This window comes from Zootoca vivipara, chromosome 12, assembly GCF_965207765.1.
Source record: "Zootoca vivipara chromosome 12, rZooViv2.hap1.1, whole genome shotgun sequence".
Lineage (NCBI taxonomy): Eukaryota > Metazoa > Chordata > Lepidosauria > Squamata > Lacertidae > Zootoca > Zootoca vivipara.
This window is the reverse complement of record NC_142595.1, coordinates 30,357,757-30,372,436: the sequence shown is the minus strand read 5'-3', so window position 1 is coordinate 30,372,436 and position 14,680 is coordinate 30,357,757. Positions and strand designations below refer to the sequence as shown.

At 41.8% G+C, this 14,680-nt stretch overlaps 1 protein-coding gene across 1 annotated transcript; it reads right to left on the bottom strand.

Moving 5' to 3' along the window:
- Window positions 1-4,775: 4,775 nt before the first annotated feature.
- LOC118094700 (vomeronasal type-2 receptor 26-like) lies at window positions 4,776-13,087 on the bottom strand. Its single transcript, XM_060281192.2, has 6 exons — window positions 12,885-13,087; window positions 11,423-11,714; window positions 8,646-9,485; window positions 7,192-7,419; window positions 6,748-6,874; window positions 4,776-5,677 (listed from the first exon to the last, which is right to left on the bottom strand). Exons 1-6 carry the CDS (start codon window positions 13,085-13,087, stop codon window positions 4,776-4,778), a joined length of 2,592 nt encoding a protein of 863 aa, XP_060137175.2.
- Window positions 13,088-14,680: the final 1,593 nt, after the last annotated feature.

Sequence of the window (14,680 nt, the reverse complement as noted above, 5' to 3'; positions counted from 1 at the left end):
TATTTCTGAACATTGTGCTGTATCCAATGCTAGTCCAGTCTAAATTAAGGAATATGACTTAGGTTCATTAATTTCAGTGGGTCTACTTCAGGTAGGACTTGCTTTGGATACAACCCATTATTATCTATCATTTAGAATCATAACAAAAACTCCCAATGATCTTCCTAAGGACATTTCATGGAATAAAGATACTTACAGAGAATCTCCAACAAACATTGCATTGGGGTGTTCATCAAAGGTTATAGTGTTAAAGAAAGAGAAGAACTGAGAAAAAATACTGCCAATGATGAGGTCGCCCTGCTCATAATACTCATGTGGGATCTGTAGGGGATAAGTCACACTGCAAGTAGGTGGGTGTAACTTGCTCTCAATTTGGGGAAGAAACGTCAATGTTAACATCAGTAGCCAAAGCAGCAACAACAGCATTGCACATAAAAGTGAATTCTTTTCTACTGAAGCAAACCCACTCTAATTCATTATTATCTAATATCAGCTGGTTAAGAACAGATTTGTTTCTACAATCTCTTGAAGCTGCTATGTGGCCTGTAAAATAGCTCTTCTTGTCCACAATCCACATCCCCAAGCTCTGAAAAGCACATACATAGGTTTTATATGTACTGTATTTTTATATTGATTACTTATTATGAGTGTAGTCTCTGAAATTCCATGTTGTCATTGGTAAGAAAGAATTACTGTAATTTGACATAATTATAAGGTAATTATAAATCAGCTTCCCAGAGTGCTCTGCTCATAGAGAGCAGAACAGCAGAAGAAAACATGTTGGCTTGGTATTATCTCAGGGCTGTTTCTTTCTGGGATCAAGATCAACACCTGGACATAGAATGACATTGAGTAAAAAAGTATACATATTCAGAAAACTAAAGCCTTGGGATGAAGTTATAGGAATAGGGACTTTGTGCCTGTCTGGGTGTTATTGGACTCCAGCTGCCATCATCCCTGACTACTAACCATGTAGGGCTATATGTCAGCTTCATAGCTGCCAAGTTCCAGATTGAAAATTCTGGGACCAGCAGCGGCGTGGCACCGGAAGTTGCTTCTATGCGACTTCTGGACATGCGTAGAAGCAACTTCTGGTGCCGCTCTGCCCATTTCCAAAATGGCCGCGGTGCCAGAAGTCACTTCTACGCATGCCGGGAAGTGCGTAGAAACGACTTCTGGCGCCGCTCTGCCCATTTCCAAAATGTCCGCAGTGCCAGAAGTCGCGCCAGAAGTCACTTCCATGCACTTCCAGACATGTGTATAAGTGACTTCTGGCACTGCGGCCATTTTGGAAATGGGCAGAGCAGCACTGGAAGTCACTTCTATGCACTTCCGGACATGCGTAGAAGTGACTTCCGATGCCGCCGCCGCCCGATTTCCGGTGCCCATACATGGGCAGAGTGGCACCAGAAACATGGCCGCTGGCAGGAGCTGCTTTCCGGGGGTTTTATGGGATATAAATCCATTCAGGAGACCAGCGGGAAACGGTAAGAAAATACGGGGGTTTCCCAGGAAAAAACGGGGTACTTGCAGCTATGGTCAGCTTCCGTATCTTGAATTGGGCTCACAAATGGATTGACAAGCAGTGCCATTCCCATTACACCAGTGCTATATATGCATGATCAGCCATAATAATCAGTACTCTGGCAGGTGCATTCTGCATTAGTTACAACCTCTGGACCATCTTCAAGGGCAGCTTCCTGTAAAGGGCATTACAATAGTCCAGTCTGGCGACTGCTAGAGCACGGGTCAGTGTAGCTACTGTATATGCAGAAACACCGTCTTCATTGGATTTCATAGTGTTGCTGCATGAAGTAGAAACAGATTATATAACAGAGATAACTCTCAGAAGCAGGCCTTCAGCTGTTTATCTCAAGACCCTTCTGTGGTTGGAAAGAGCAATGGAACTTGCACAAGGAAGGAGAAACTAAACCTACTTTACACACAGTCTTTAGCTGAATAAATTGTGGTTGAATGTAATGAAAGGCCTATCCCTACATTTTATTTTGTACTAAGATACATGAGATTCCTGGCTCTGGTCAGCTTTGCTGTCATTTTCTTTGCTAGAATCCTGCCCAACACTTTTAATGAAGCCAAGTTCATCATTTTCATGTTGTGCAGTATGTTTTTGCGTTTGTGTTTGTGTGCGCCGGGGTGTGTGTGTATCTTTTGTTACCTGAGCAGATATCTGTTAAATTTAAAGAATGACTTCCCCCTCACAGTTCATCCCCACAGACAAAAAGCTTCTTATAATGACACAATCTTATAGCAAGATCTGCTGGGATTAGTGGGGCGAGGAAACAGTGGGCTTCTAGGTGACCTTGAAGGTTACTGGTACAAGTGGACTACATCAGCATATCTTGCCATCCTGGCTGAGGTGAGCCCAGTGGAACAGCACAATCCCCCTAAAAGAGAAATTCTGGGGGTGTTGTGGGAGACAGATCAGAGAGGGAGACTTAGGTTTTATCCTAACCCTGATCTACTCAGTTACATGACATGGTAAAGGTAAAGGTAAAGGGACCCCTGACCATTAGGTCCAGTCGTGACCGACTCTGGGGTTGCGCGCTTATCTCGCATTATTGGCCGAGGGAGCCGGCGTATAGCTTCCAGGTCATGTGGCCAGCATGACAAAGCCGCTTCTGGCAAACCAGAGCAGCACATGGAAACACCGTTTACCTTCCCGCTGTAGCGGTTCCTATTTATCTACTTGCATTTTGACGTGCTTTCGAACTGCTAGGTTGGCAGGAGCTGGGACCAAGCAACGGGAGCTCACCCCGTCACAGGGATTCGAACCGCCGACCTTCTGATCAGCAAGCCCTAGGCTCAGTGGTTTAACCACAGCGCCACCTGGGTCCCTAGGTGGCCTGTCAAAGGGCTTGTTTTCCCTCTGCCAAGCTAAGGCTGACTCAGCCAGCAACCGTCCTGGTCCTGAATGGAGTTTGGAGTAAAACACTGTCCAGGGTAGGCAATTGGCCAATTTCTCAGACACATGAGCTACTTAACCACAGTGCCTCTGTCTTGGCAGGATTCAGTCTCAGCTTGTTCTCCTTCATTTATCTTACAATGCAGGCAGTGGCTCAGCAATTGCACAACTTCAGATGATATGGAGAAGTAGACCTGGTGTCATCATCATACTAATGACATGTTGCCGTGAATCTCCTAATCACCACTCCACGTGACTTCGTGTTGATATTAACTAGCACTGGAGAGAAGAAGGTTCCCCTGCAGCACCCCATAATATAGCTGCCAAACAAACCACTGATTAGCTGGTCAGAGAGACTAGCTGAGAGAAAAGCAAAGGGCACAGAGAGCATAAGGAGAGTGGGGGATTATATCTCTTCCTCCATCGCCCTAGGCTCCATATTGTGTATTCACTTTGCTCCTCTGACAGAGGAAAAAATAAATTAATTAGTAAGAGGGAACCACATCATTATCTGGATAGGTCCTTTCCTGGTCTACACTGAGAATTTACTTCTGAATGACCCCAAGAAAAGAAGTGAGAGGTGCACATAGCAACTGCTTGTGTAACCACAGGCATCATCATAAAGCGGTGTGTGCACCATCAAAAAAGAGGACACACAATGGTATAAAAGGTGTATATTTTCATTTTTATTTACTAATGCAAACTTTGAAATAAATTTCAGAATCAAATTTACAGAAGTCAATAAAATTTCCATGCAAATCCCACAAATTTATTCAATTAAATTGCACATGACTTCCAGATCACCCCAAAACAGTTAACCCCTCTGCAGTTAATTCACCAACAATTAATTTCCAAGCAGATGCTGTTCAAAAAGGATTTCCCTTCAATTAATTATCTCCATTCAACTATTATCATTACCCTTGAAATTTAAATTTTAAAATAACTGTGAGTGCAGTTGTGTTTCTAGCAGAGAGAGTCTTAATACTAGATGAGGTGCATTCATAGCACAATGGCCGTGGAAATGGAAGTGAAGCTATGATATAGTCAAGGAACATTTGAAGTTTCATTTTAAGACTTGCGGCACGGCAGAAATAGCTGTCAGTACAAATTATGTCTACTCAGAAGTAACTTCAATTAAATTCCATGGATCTTAGTCTCAGGTAAGTGGGATTGGGGCTGCAGGTTTAGCTATGAGCTTGCTGATTAATGACATAGAACAAACCAAGACACTTTCCAGAATCTTACTGGATGTACATGGGGAAAGGACACTGATTTGTACTGGAAATACTGGAGTGTCTAGTATAAGAGGGAGTATCTGGTGCTGGAAGTATTTTAGGAATTGGTTTACTAATTCTCCCGAATTCCCTGTTTAGCTGTGAAAAGCTCGCTTTGTAATTCCAACCATCACTGCCTTTTACTAGCCAGCAAACATAAGTAGAACAGGATTTATCAAAAGACAGAAGTAGGAAGGATTGGTGCCAACAACTGCAAAGCCTATGATGGCTTCTAATTCTCCTTCCTCTCTAAGAGTAGGCGTATAACAACAGCAGTGTAAGCCAATCCCTGAAGCCCTTTGTATTGCTCACATGTTTCTAGTGGAATTTGCTACCAAGGAGTGTGGTGGAGTCTTCTTCTTTGGAGGTCTTTAAGCAGAGGCTTGACAGGCATATGCCAAGAATGCTTTGATGGTGTTTGCTGCTTGGCAGGGGGTAGGACTGGATGGCCCTTGTGGTCTCTTCCAACTCTATGATTCTATGATAGTGCTTGCGAAAAGAATCCCCTTGATTCCACAAAATTTGAGCTAAGCAGAGTCTTTCCATGCCTATAAAGGAACGTGTGGCCATCAAATGACTTAGTTATTTCTCCTTCTTAAGTGCTCCTTGCTGTTCAACTCAGGCCTTAGAGCAATTATATAACATTTGGGAAAGAAGATACATCCCAACAATCCAACACTTGAGGCCAAGATGGAGAAGATCTCAACCACCACCATGTATTTTCCCTTTGTGCTCAGGTAAGTTGGAACAAAAGAGACCCAGACACTGCAAAACACCAACATGCTGAAAGTGATGAACTTGGCCTCATTAAAAGTGCTGGGCAATGTCCTAGCAAAGAAAGCCACAACGAAGCTGACAAGAGCCAGGAATCCCATGTATCCCAGAACACCGTAAAACATAGAGGCAGACCCTTCGTTACATTCAATCACAATTTCTTTAGACAAAGAATCCATGTCCAAATCTGGGAAAGGAGGAGCAGTACAGAGCCATGCAGTACAAATAGCTCCTTGCATGAGAGAACAGGAGAGAACAATTGCAGTTGCCAGTTTTTTCCCCACCCAGTTCCTTACTCTGGATCCTGGCCTTGTAGCCATGAATGCCAAAACCACAGTGGTTGTTTTTGCCAAGACAGAAGAAACAGCCACGGAGAAGATGATGCCAAAGGTTGTTTGTCGTAGCAGGCAGGTTGCTCTCTGAGGCCTCCCAATGAACAGCAATGAACAGAGGAAGCAGAGCAGGAGAGCGACCAGCAGAGTGTAGGTGAGACTTCGATTGTTGGCTTTCACAATGGGGGTGTTTTTGTATTTCATGAATATCCTGAGTACCAAAGCTGTGATCACAGAAAACGAAAGAGCCAAGAAAGCCAAAGTGATGCTCAATGCTTCCTCATAAGCCAGAAAGTTCAAAATCTTGGGAAGGCATCCATCTTGGTGTTTATTTGGATACTGATCTGCTGGGCATCTGATGCACTTGTCCATGTCTGAAAAAGGAAATGATGATACCTCCCTTTCCCAAACAAGTGAGGGACTATCTACAGTCTATCATCTCTATCATATCTATCATATCTATCTATCTATCTATCTATCTATCTATCTATCTATCTATCTATCTATCTATCTATCTATCTATCATTTATCACCATCTATCTATACTTCCATCCTATTTAATTCTGCTCAGAACTGTTCCATTGAGTTCAATGGCATGTATTTCTCAGTAAGTGGTTTTCGGATTGCTGCCTGTAGCATGTAAGGCATTAGGAGAAACGGAAGCCTGAGGGAGCTATCAGGTGCAATGGCTCAATATTCACCCCTGTTGCTTCAATAGCTACAGTTTACAGACACAATCAGTTTCTTGTTTGAGGAGTTATACATCAATGGAGATGTTTAAAGTTGAAAAGCTTGTTATGTCCAGACCAGGGTTTCCCAACCACTGCTCCAGCTAGCTCCGGTTGATGGGTATTTTAGTCCACTGCAGGAGGCAGTGGAAGACAGGAGTGCCTGGCGTGCTATGGTCCATGGGGTCACGAAGAGTCGGACACGACTAAACGACTAAACAACTAGTAGTCCAAAAATTGCTGGAAACCCAAGTTTGAGAAACCCTGGACTAGATTATGGTTTGATGATTAGCTTCACACTAGGTATGCTCACTGGTAGAACTTTATTCTTGTCACGCAGAAGGACACAGGTTCAATGTTTGGTTTATCCTGCATTGGTTTATCCTGCATTAGTTTATCTTGCAATTTAGATTGCAATTCTTTGCATGTCTACTCAGAAATAATTCTCTTTCAATTACTTCTGCGTGGGAGCCCACACCTTCCAGAATTAATAATATTTCCGATTAGAGGACACATAATGTGACCTAATGCAAGGGCATATAGGTGCTGTTTGCTATCCTGAAAGCACAATAAATAAATGTTAACACCTCTTGGTTTGTTTTTTTTACAAAGAATCTCTGAAATAATTTAGATTGCTTTGGAAGTGATGATGCAGTCTGAACCATGCCTACTTTATGTGTTAATGTTTTAACATGATCATGTGCCATGTCACCTACCCAAGGCCACAGAAATCATCTCTTCTGGACATGGATCGCAATCATAGCAACAGAATGGTTCCCCATCTTTCTTTTTCCTAATAGAACCTGGGCTGCATTTGTCATTGCACACTGAAGAGGGTGACATCTATTCATAAACACAAGGGAGTAAAAGTTGAATACATGTTGTTCCCAAGGGATGATTCAGATTTAACTAATGACATCACAGATATGGGAAAGAGCACTTTGCATGCAGGACAGGTTCATAATGTCTGGGAAATGACTTCTCTGATTTACATGGCTCAGAGAGGAGGCCTTCATAGCCCTGATATTAATCCCACTCATGTCTTTTATAGGCCATCAAAATATAATATTCAAATAATAATAATAATAATAATAGAAACTTCTCAGATGTACATGAATGGTTAACGGGTTATCCACTGATAACCATTAATCAGAGCATACCTGCTTAAACTTGCTGTGCCAAGTGATGATCTCCTCACTAATCATGAACTCTCTGCCTGAAAAAGCCCATGGATCCATCCTTCCCACTTTCACCCTTGAAAAGGATTTGTTAGGGAAAGTAACCCAATTTATAATATCAAATCCACTTTCTAATTCACCTTTCCCATCCAAAGAGAATTGGTCCCCAACACTGTTGTTAAATGAGATTCTCTTCAGGAAGGGATGAATCTACAGTTGCAGAGACAAAAACACATTTTTACAAAATTATAGGAGGTAGAGCGGGACCCAGCTGGCGCTGTGGTTAAACCACTGAGCCTAGGGCTTGCTGATCAGAAGGTCGGCGGTTCGAATCCCTGTGACGGGGTGAGCTCCCGTTGCTTGGTCCCAGCTCCTGCCAACCTAGCAGTTCGAAAGCACGTCAAAAATGCAAGTAGATAAATAGGAACCGCTACAGCGGGAAGGTAATCGGCGTTTCCATGTGCTGCTCTGGTTTGCCAGAAGCGGCTTTGTCATGCTGGCCACATGACCTGGAAGCTATACGCCAGCTCCCTCGGCCAATAATGTGAGATGAGCGCGCAACCCCAGAGTCGGTCACGACTGGACCTAATGGTCAGGGGTCCCTTTACCTTTACCTTAGGAGGTAGAGCAGTATATCATTTTACAAATCTTACTCTAGTCTGCTAGTGGCTGCTAGTAAACGTGATTCTCCTCTCCTCTACATTGCAGGATGAGTGATGGGAATTTAAATTCTTGTGCTCTCTCTACCTTGTTTGTGTCTTATGTTATGGTTGGTGATCAGCATAGCTGCCAAGTTTTCCCTTTTCTCACGAGGAAGCCTATTCATCATAAGGGAAAATCCCTTTAAAAAAGGGATAACTTGGCAGCTATGGTGATCAGTTTTGTTGTTAGTACTGGCTCTGGGGTAATTGCTTGTGTGGTTGAGCAGGAAGGACTCCTGCTTAGTGTGAAACATGTATGACTGAGATATAGAATGAAAGTGAATGTTACGTGGTATGCAGAAGGATGCGGGGAGGAGAAATGGGTGCCAAAGGTTCCAAATGCTGCTTCCTAACTTGCAAATAATGGTTTTGGGGGATCAAACATTATACCTGCACCAGATCCAAGTGAGGAGAGCAGGAGAAGCTATTGAAAAGGAAGTTGGAATGTGATAAAAGAAAGGTGAGAGTGCATTTTATTTCCAGAAGCAGGAAAAGATTGCTCATGTGAAAATGAAGAAAGAGTTCTATCATACATGGTATGAATATCCCTAATCCTTAACAAGATGGGGAAAACATGGACTCCTATGGTTAGCAGTGTAAAAAGCTGAGAAGGTAGAAGTAGAATTGTTCATTACTGGATAGTGGATAGTCAGTTATCACAATATTTAAACAAGAGGGTATGATGTGGATTTTCTATTCAAATCTGTCAAGATGTTTTGGTTAAAGAGGTTGTACCTGCCATGGTTGAAGGTTTGGAAGTGTTGCGACCACTCTAGGCTTGGACTTCAATGAGTACATGGTGTTTAAAGCATGTGCTATGACATAAACAGCATTGTATATACTGTAGCTTTGGGGAGTCATGTTCATTTCAAAAAATGGTCCAGAGAGACTCTCCAGCTTTTCCATCCCAGTGCAGGTCCCATCATTCTCTCCAGCCACAGGAGAATCTAAAAATACACAGTCAAAAGCTTGTGCCCAGAATTCTTGGATGAACTTGTCTCCATTGGCTGAGTAGGGATTTAAGGTCAGAAGGAAAGTTTTGAATTCCTGTACTTCAGTGGAGTGGACTCCAAAAGACAAGGCTCCCTGGAAGACTTGTATATCCCAATTCCTTTGAAACTGCACTGCTGGGAAGTCCCATTGGGCTGTCAGAATCCACATTCTTCCTTGAGTGTCTGCCATATCTCCTGCTTGTACTAGAAAATATTTCAAAATCATTGTAGAATGAGTTTCTGCGAATACAACAAGTGCTTTGACTGTGTTGTTCTTGAAAAGATGAAGCATACTCTCTGCCTTCATGTACCCTTCAAATATTTCAGAGAAATCCGACAGAGCAGGCATCTTGTCAGTGAATGCTGCACAGATGCCGCTTTGTGAAAATCTTGGCATCAAGCTTTCCACAAAATTTTCTCCTTTATCATTATCCTCTGTTATGATCCCAACCCACGTCCACTCAAAATGAAGAAGTAATTGGACAATTCCAATGTATTGATACTCTTCATTGGGGACCATCCGGTACATGAAAGGGAACTGGGTCTTAGAACTCCGAGAAGGACCAAATAAATAATAAGAGACCTATGCAAGAGCAAAAAGTTTGTCAAACGTTGAACAGAGATTTACAGTATAAGATATGCAGTCAAAAGTATTTATGCAAGAGATTAGCCTTTAAAATTTCAAGAAATGATTATGTATGTAGTGGTAAAGACTAGAATCTTTTATGCCAAAAAATAGAGGATAAAAAATATTCCAGACAATCAACTGCAGAATCCTAGAGATTGAATTCCAAACCCTTTGCAGTGCAGCCAAAAAACCCTGTTCCCCATTGGGGTTGGGAATTCAACCCTCATTTGTCCAGGACACTCCATATTTACACCAACTTTACGATCCCCACCTACGCAGAGCTCTTTCCCTCACAAGATTTAACATCTTACCATTTGCAGTTTTGCATGGTACATTCTTGAAAATCCCATACTGTACTCTGAAAGATATTGCCCTTGTGGCACAAAACAGGTTGAATCCATCACACACGTTTTATTTTATTGCCCATTTTATGCAAAAATAGATGATAAGTATTTGCCCCCCTTATTGAAGGAAGGGATTTATTGCGCTCACTCTTCCAGGGTGTCTAATCTGCTAAACAATTCTAGTAATGATGTTGTGGAGAATGCGGCAAGATTTTTGAGTGGCTCTATGAAATTATGTCACCATCGGTCTTTAGATCCATCTTCGTACCTCATGATGTCTGGACAGTTTTATCCTAAAGCATCTCTGTTATGTTTTGTTGACTGTGTTGTGCTCTGATCCATGTATATAATGCACTTTTTTATGCCAATAAAGGAAAATTCATGATGGTAAGAGCTATTGTGTGTCGAGGCTTACCAGAAATTACCTTAAATAACTCACAACTGACAACAGAATTATGGTTTGGTTTTTGGCAAATAATTTAGGGCCACAACTTTATTAAATACACCAATTTTAATCTGAGTGTGGCTTAGGCTTTTGGTTATTCACTCATCCTTCCTTAAGAAGGACTATCCCCATCTGTCCATTTAGGACAGGACTCAATCAGCTGTCCCCTTTGGACAGGACTCACCTCATCTGCCCAGTTGGGGCAGGACTCACATCAGCTGTCACCATAGGACAGGACTCACCACTGTCCGCTTGGACAGTTCCTGCTCCGACTTCCTGAAGGGAAGTCAAGTAAACATACCTGGGAGAGAGGAGGTGGCTGAGCCCAGGCATTCCCTCCTCTCTTTACCCAAGAATGTTCCCCAAGGCTCTTACTCTTATAATTGGGCCCACCATCCCCGCCAATGGCGGGATGGTAAGGACAAGAGCATAAGCCCCGAGATTCCTTTAACGGAATACTTCTATATGGAGCAAACAGAGGTGGGGGTAGGCATCTGTGTGCCACACCCCTCTACCAACCGATTAACCAACCAAAAGCCTAACCGCCAACCTAACAAGTTGTGACAACTTGCTAGCGCAGTAGGCGAAAACCAAGAGGCAAAGCCAATCAGCCAATTGGAAAAATTCCTACTGACCCCTGAATACAGGCGGCCCCGAAGGCAATAGCAATGTCGTGCTAACCTGTAAGAAAAAAGGGGCGGGTGGGAGGGGATTCAAATGCCAAGGCAAAATGTGACTCTAAAATGGAGGACAAGGCTTTAAAAGGGGGCCCCCTCAACCAATTAAATCCTTGGGATTTGCATACGCACGCCCCCATTACTCAGCATGACCTGTGGTCTTACACTGACCAAACCCTGAGCTAAATTTCTTAGCAGCCCTACCACAATCCGCTTTATATTGTATGATATAAAGCGCTTTGTTAATATTATTTTTTAAAAGCAGGTTTTCTCCACAAAGAAGCAAGGGCTGTGTTGCCATTGAATTCATAGCTTCTCTACCTTTCTCCTTCACATACTTAAATATGTTTGTTCCAGTTCTAAGAATACAAGGAAGGGATGCATGTCAGGTGTTTGAAATCCACATGTCTCATAGAAACACCCTACCTGCGGGATCTTATAGATGCCTAAGATGGTAGCCATGTAAAAGGAGGTTTCAGCATCGAGTCCTCCAATGGCTGCTATCAGATTCTTCTGTGTGTCACACTTGTAGTTGGGGACTGTCCTTTTCTGGCTAAAAAGAAGGTTCAGAGTGGTTTGATATGTCAACTTTTCGTTGAAGTAGCTGTCATAGATGTGGAATCCCAATGTAGCATTTGGTAAAATCCTGGGGTCCTTATTGATCTCCTTAACTGCATACACGAAGGCCCGGACATACTGGTAGTATTTTGTCACCACACTGAAATGAGAGTACAGGTTGTAACCCATAAATTTTTTAGACCTCATGTACTACTTGTCAAGTCTACAGGTGAAACTCGAAAAATTAGAATACCATCGAAAAGTGCATTTATTTCAGTAACACAATTTAAAAGGTGAAACCAAAATATGAGATAGATGCTTGACATGCAAAGCAAGATATGTCAAGACTTTATTTGTTGTAATTGTAATTATTTGTTGTTAGGCAGGTCAATTATAAATGGAATGTAATTAATAAAATGTAATAGCGATGTTTATTTTTGTATTATTGTAACTATTTGTTTTATTACTGTGGAATTTCCAAAAGAAAGCATTTGTAAAAATTTAAATAAAAAATAAAAATAAAAAGTTGCATTACTGAAATAAATGCACCTTTCAACAATATTCTAATTTTCCGAATTTCACCTGTACATTGTTCTTACATAGAAGTCTGCAGGCATTAATGACTTGAACAGGAAACATGGCACAGAAGAAACCTGTAGGGCCATCTGTTTTGTCTTGGCCCAAATGTTCCACTGAAGAAAATGATGTGAGTGAATTTCTGTTGTGGGTAGCCCTTTGTATCTGTGCAAATCCCATGTGATTGAGAACCCAGATCTTCTAGGGATCTGAATCACTCATGGAGCCTCAATGTATACAAAAGGCTTCCTGCTGCGGAAGTTCATTGTCATCACATGTAGGAGCAAGATAATTTGCAGCCCCCTGAGGGGCTAAATGTGTGGCTCCAGTCTGCTTGCATTGCCACTTCAAGGCAGTAATGTCTGAAATGGCACTTACTGTACATTACCACACCATTAAATGCTTCAAAATCATATGGAAATAATCACACATACAATCTTGCATGGGGAGGTATTCAAGTGACAGACCAGGGGACTGTAGATCTAGCAGAAGAGGGAAAGGCAAAATGTAGGGTAGATCAAGGGTGTGCAAATACATTTTCTATTAACCTCAAATAATAATGGCATACACAGAGCTCTATCCAGGGCTAGTCCCACTGAAATTAAGGAATATGACTTAGATTCATTGCTTTCAGTGGGTCTGTGTCAAGAAGGACTAGCTTTGGATACAACCCATTATCTACCATTAGGAATTATAATTTTTTAAAAATTCATTATGACCTGCTTATGGACATCTCATGGAAAAAGATACTTACAGAGATTCTCCAACAAACATTGCATTGGGGTGTTCATCAAAGGTTATAGTATTAAAGAAAGAGAAGAACTGAGAAAAAATACTCCCAATGATGAGGTCACCTTGCTCATAATACTCATGCGGGATCTGTAGGGGATCGTTCACACTGCAAGTAGGTGGATGTGCCTTGCTCTCAATTTGGGGAAGAAACACCAGTGTTAACATCAGTAGCCACAGCAACAATGACAGCATTGCACATAAGGGTGAATTCTTTGCTACCAAAGCAAACCCACTCTTCCAGGCTAATTCATTATTATCTAATATCAGCTGGTCCAGAACAGGTTTGTTTCTACACTCTCTTGATGGTGCAAGTCGCTAGTGATATTATGTAGCCTGTGAAATAGCTCTTCTTGTCCACAATCCACACCCCCAAGCTCTGAAAAGTTTTATATGTATTTTCATATTGATTTCTTTTTATGTGTGTAGTCAGTGAAAATCCATGTTGTCATTGGCCAGAAAGGATTACTGTAATTTTACATAATTATAAGGTAATTATAAATCAGCTCAGAAAATGCTCTCCTCATAGACAGCAGAACAGCAGAAGAAAACAAGTTGGTTAGGTATTATCTCAGGGCTTGAGATCAACACCTGGACATACTATGACACTGAGCAAGAAAATACATACAGAAAACCAAAGTCTTGGAATGAAGCCATAGGAATAGGGAACTTGTGCCTGTCCAGGTGTTATTGGACTCCAGCTTCCATCATCCCTGATTACTGACCATGCCTGCTAGGACTGAAGGGAGTTGGAGTTTCCTATTCTAGCCTGTTAAGTGGACTGGACATGCTTGGGATATAAATGAGAATAGTATTAATGTTATCCCTCTGCAACCTTGCATAGGATTACAGTGGTTGAATGCATTCTACACTGGGCTGCTTTACTACATCAACATGACAGTGATTAACCATGTTGTAGTTCATCCTTTACCATAAGGTTCCAGGGTTGAAATGCATGGCATAAAAATAATGAAATAACAAAATTAACATAACCTTTCAATATCTGAAGAAGTGTGCATGCACACGAAAGCTCATACCAAAATAAAAACTTAGTTGGTCTTTAAGGTGCTACTGAAGGAATTTTTTTATTTTACTTCGACCCAGACCAACACGGCTACCTACCTGTAACCATAACCTTTCAATAATTGACATAAAAGTTCCCATAAAAAAATCAAAATAATAAAAAGCAGGTGATAATTTTTTTCTCGTTAGTTCTGAACACCAACCCATTCCCAAAGACCTGAATAAAGAGGTGCATTGTCAGTTGTTGATGAAAACTTAATAATGTTGGTACTTGATGCACCTCAGAAGGGAGGTCACTTCAGAGGCAGGCTGTAACCACAGAGAAGGGTGACCCAGACTTTTCTAGGAGGTGGCATCACCAGCAAGGCCTCCGCTGCAGATCATAACTCACAAGCAAGTTAGGATGAAGTGCTCCTTCAGATTGTTGCTCTCAAGTCTTGTAGGGCCGTATATAAGCTTCAGTACCTTGGAAAAGGTTCATAAGTGGGCTGACAAGCAGTGTATTCCTTGACTCTCCTTTTTATGTTCTCGATCAGCCATGATAATCAGTACTCTGACCACTGCTTTCTGAATTAGTTGCTGTTTCTGGACCATCTTCAAGGGCAGCTTCCTGTACAGGGCATTATAATAGTCCATTTACCAGAGCATGGGTCGCTGTAGCTATTGTATATTCAGAAACACTGTCTTCATTGGATTTCATATTGTTGCTGCATGAAGTAAAAACAGATTATATGACAG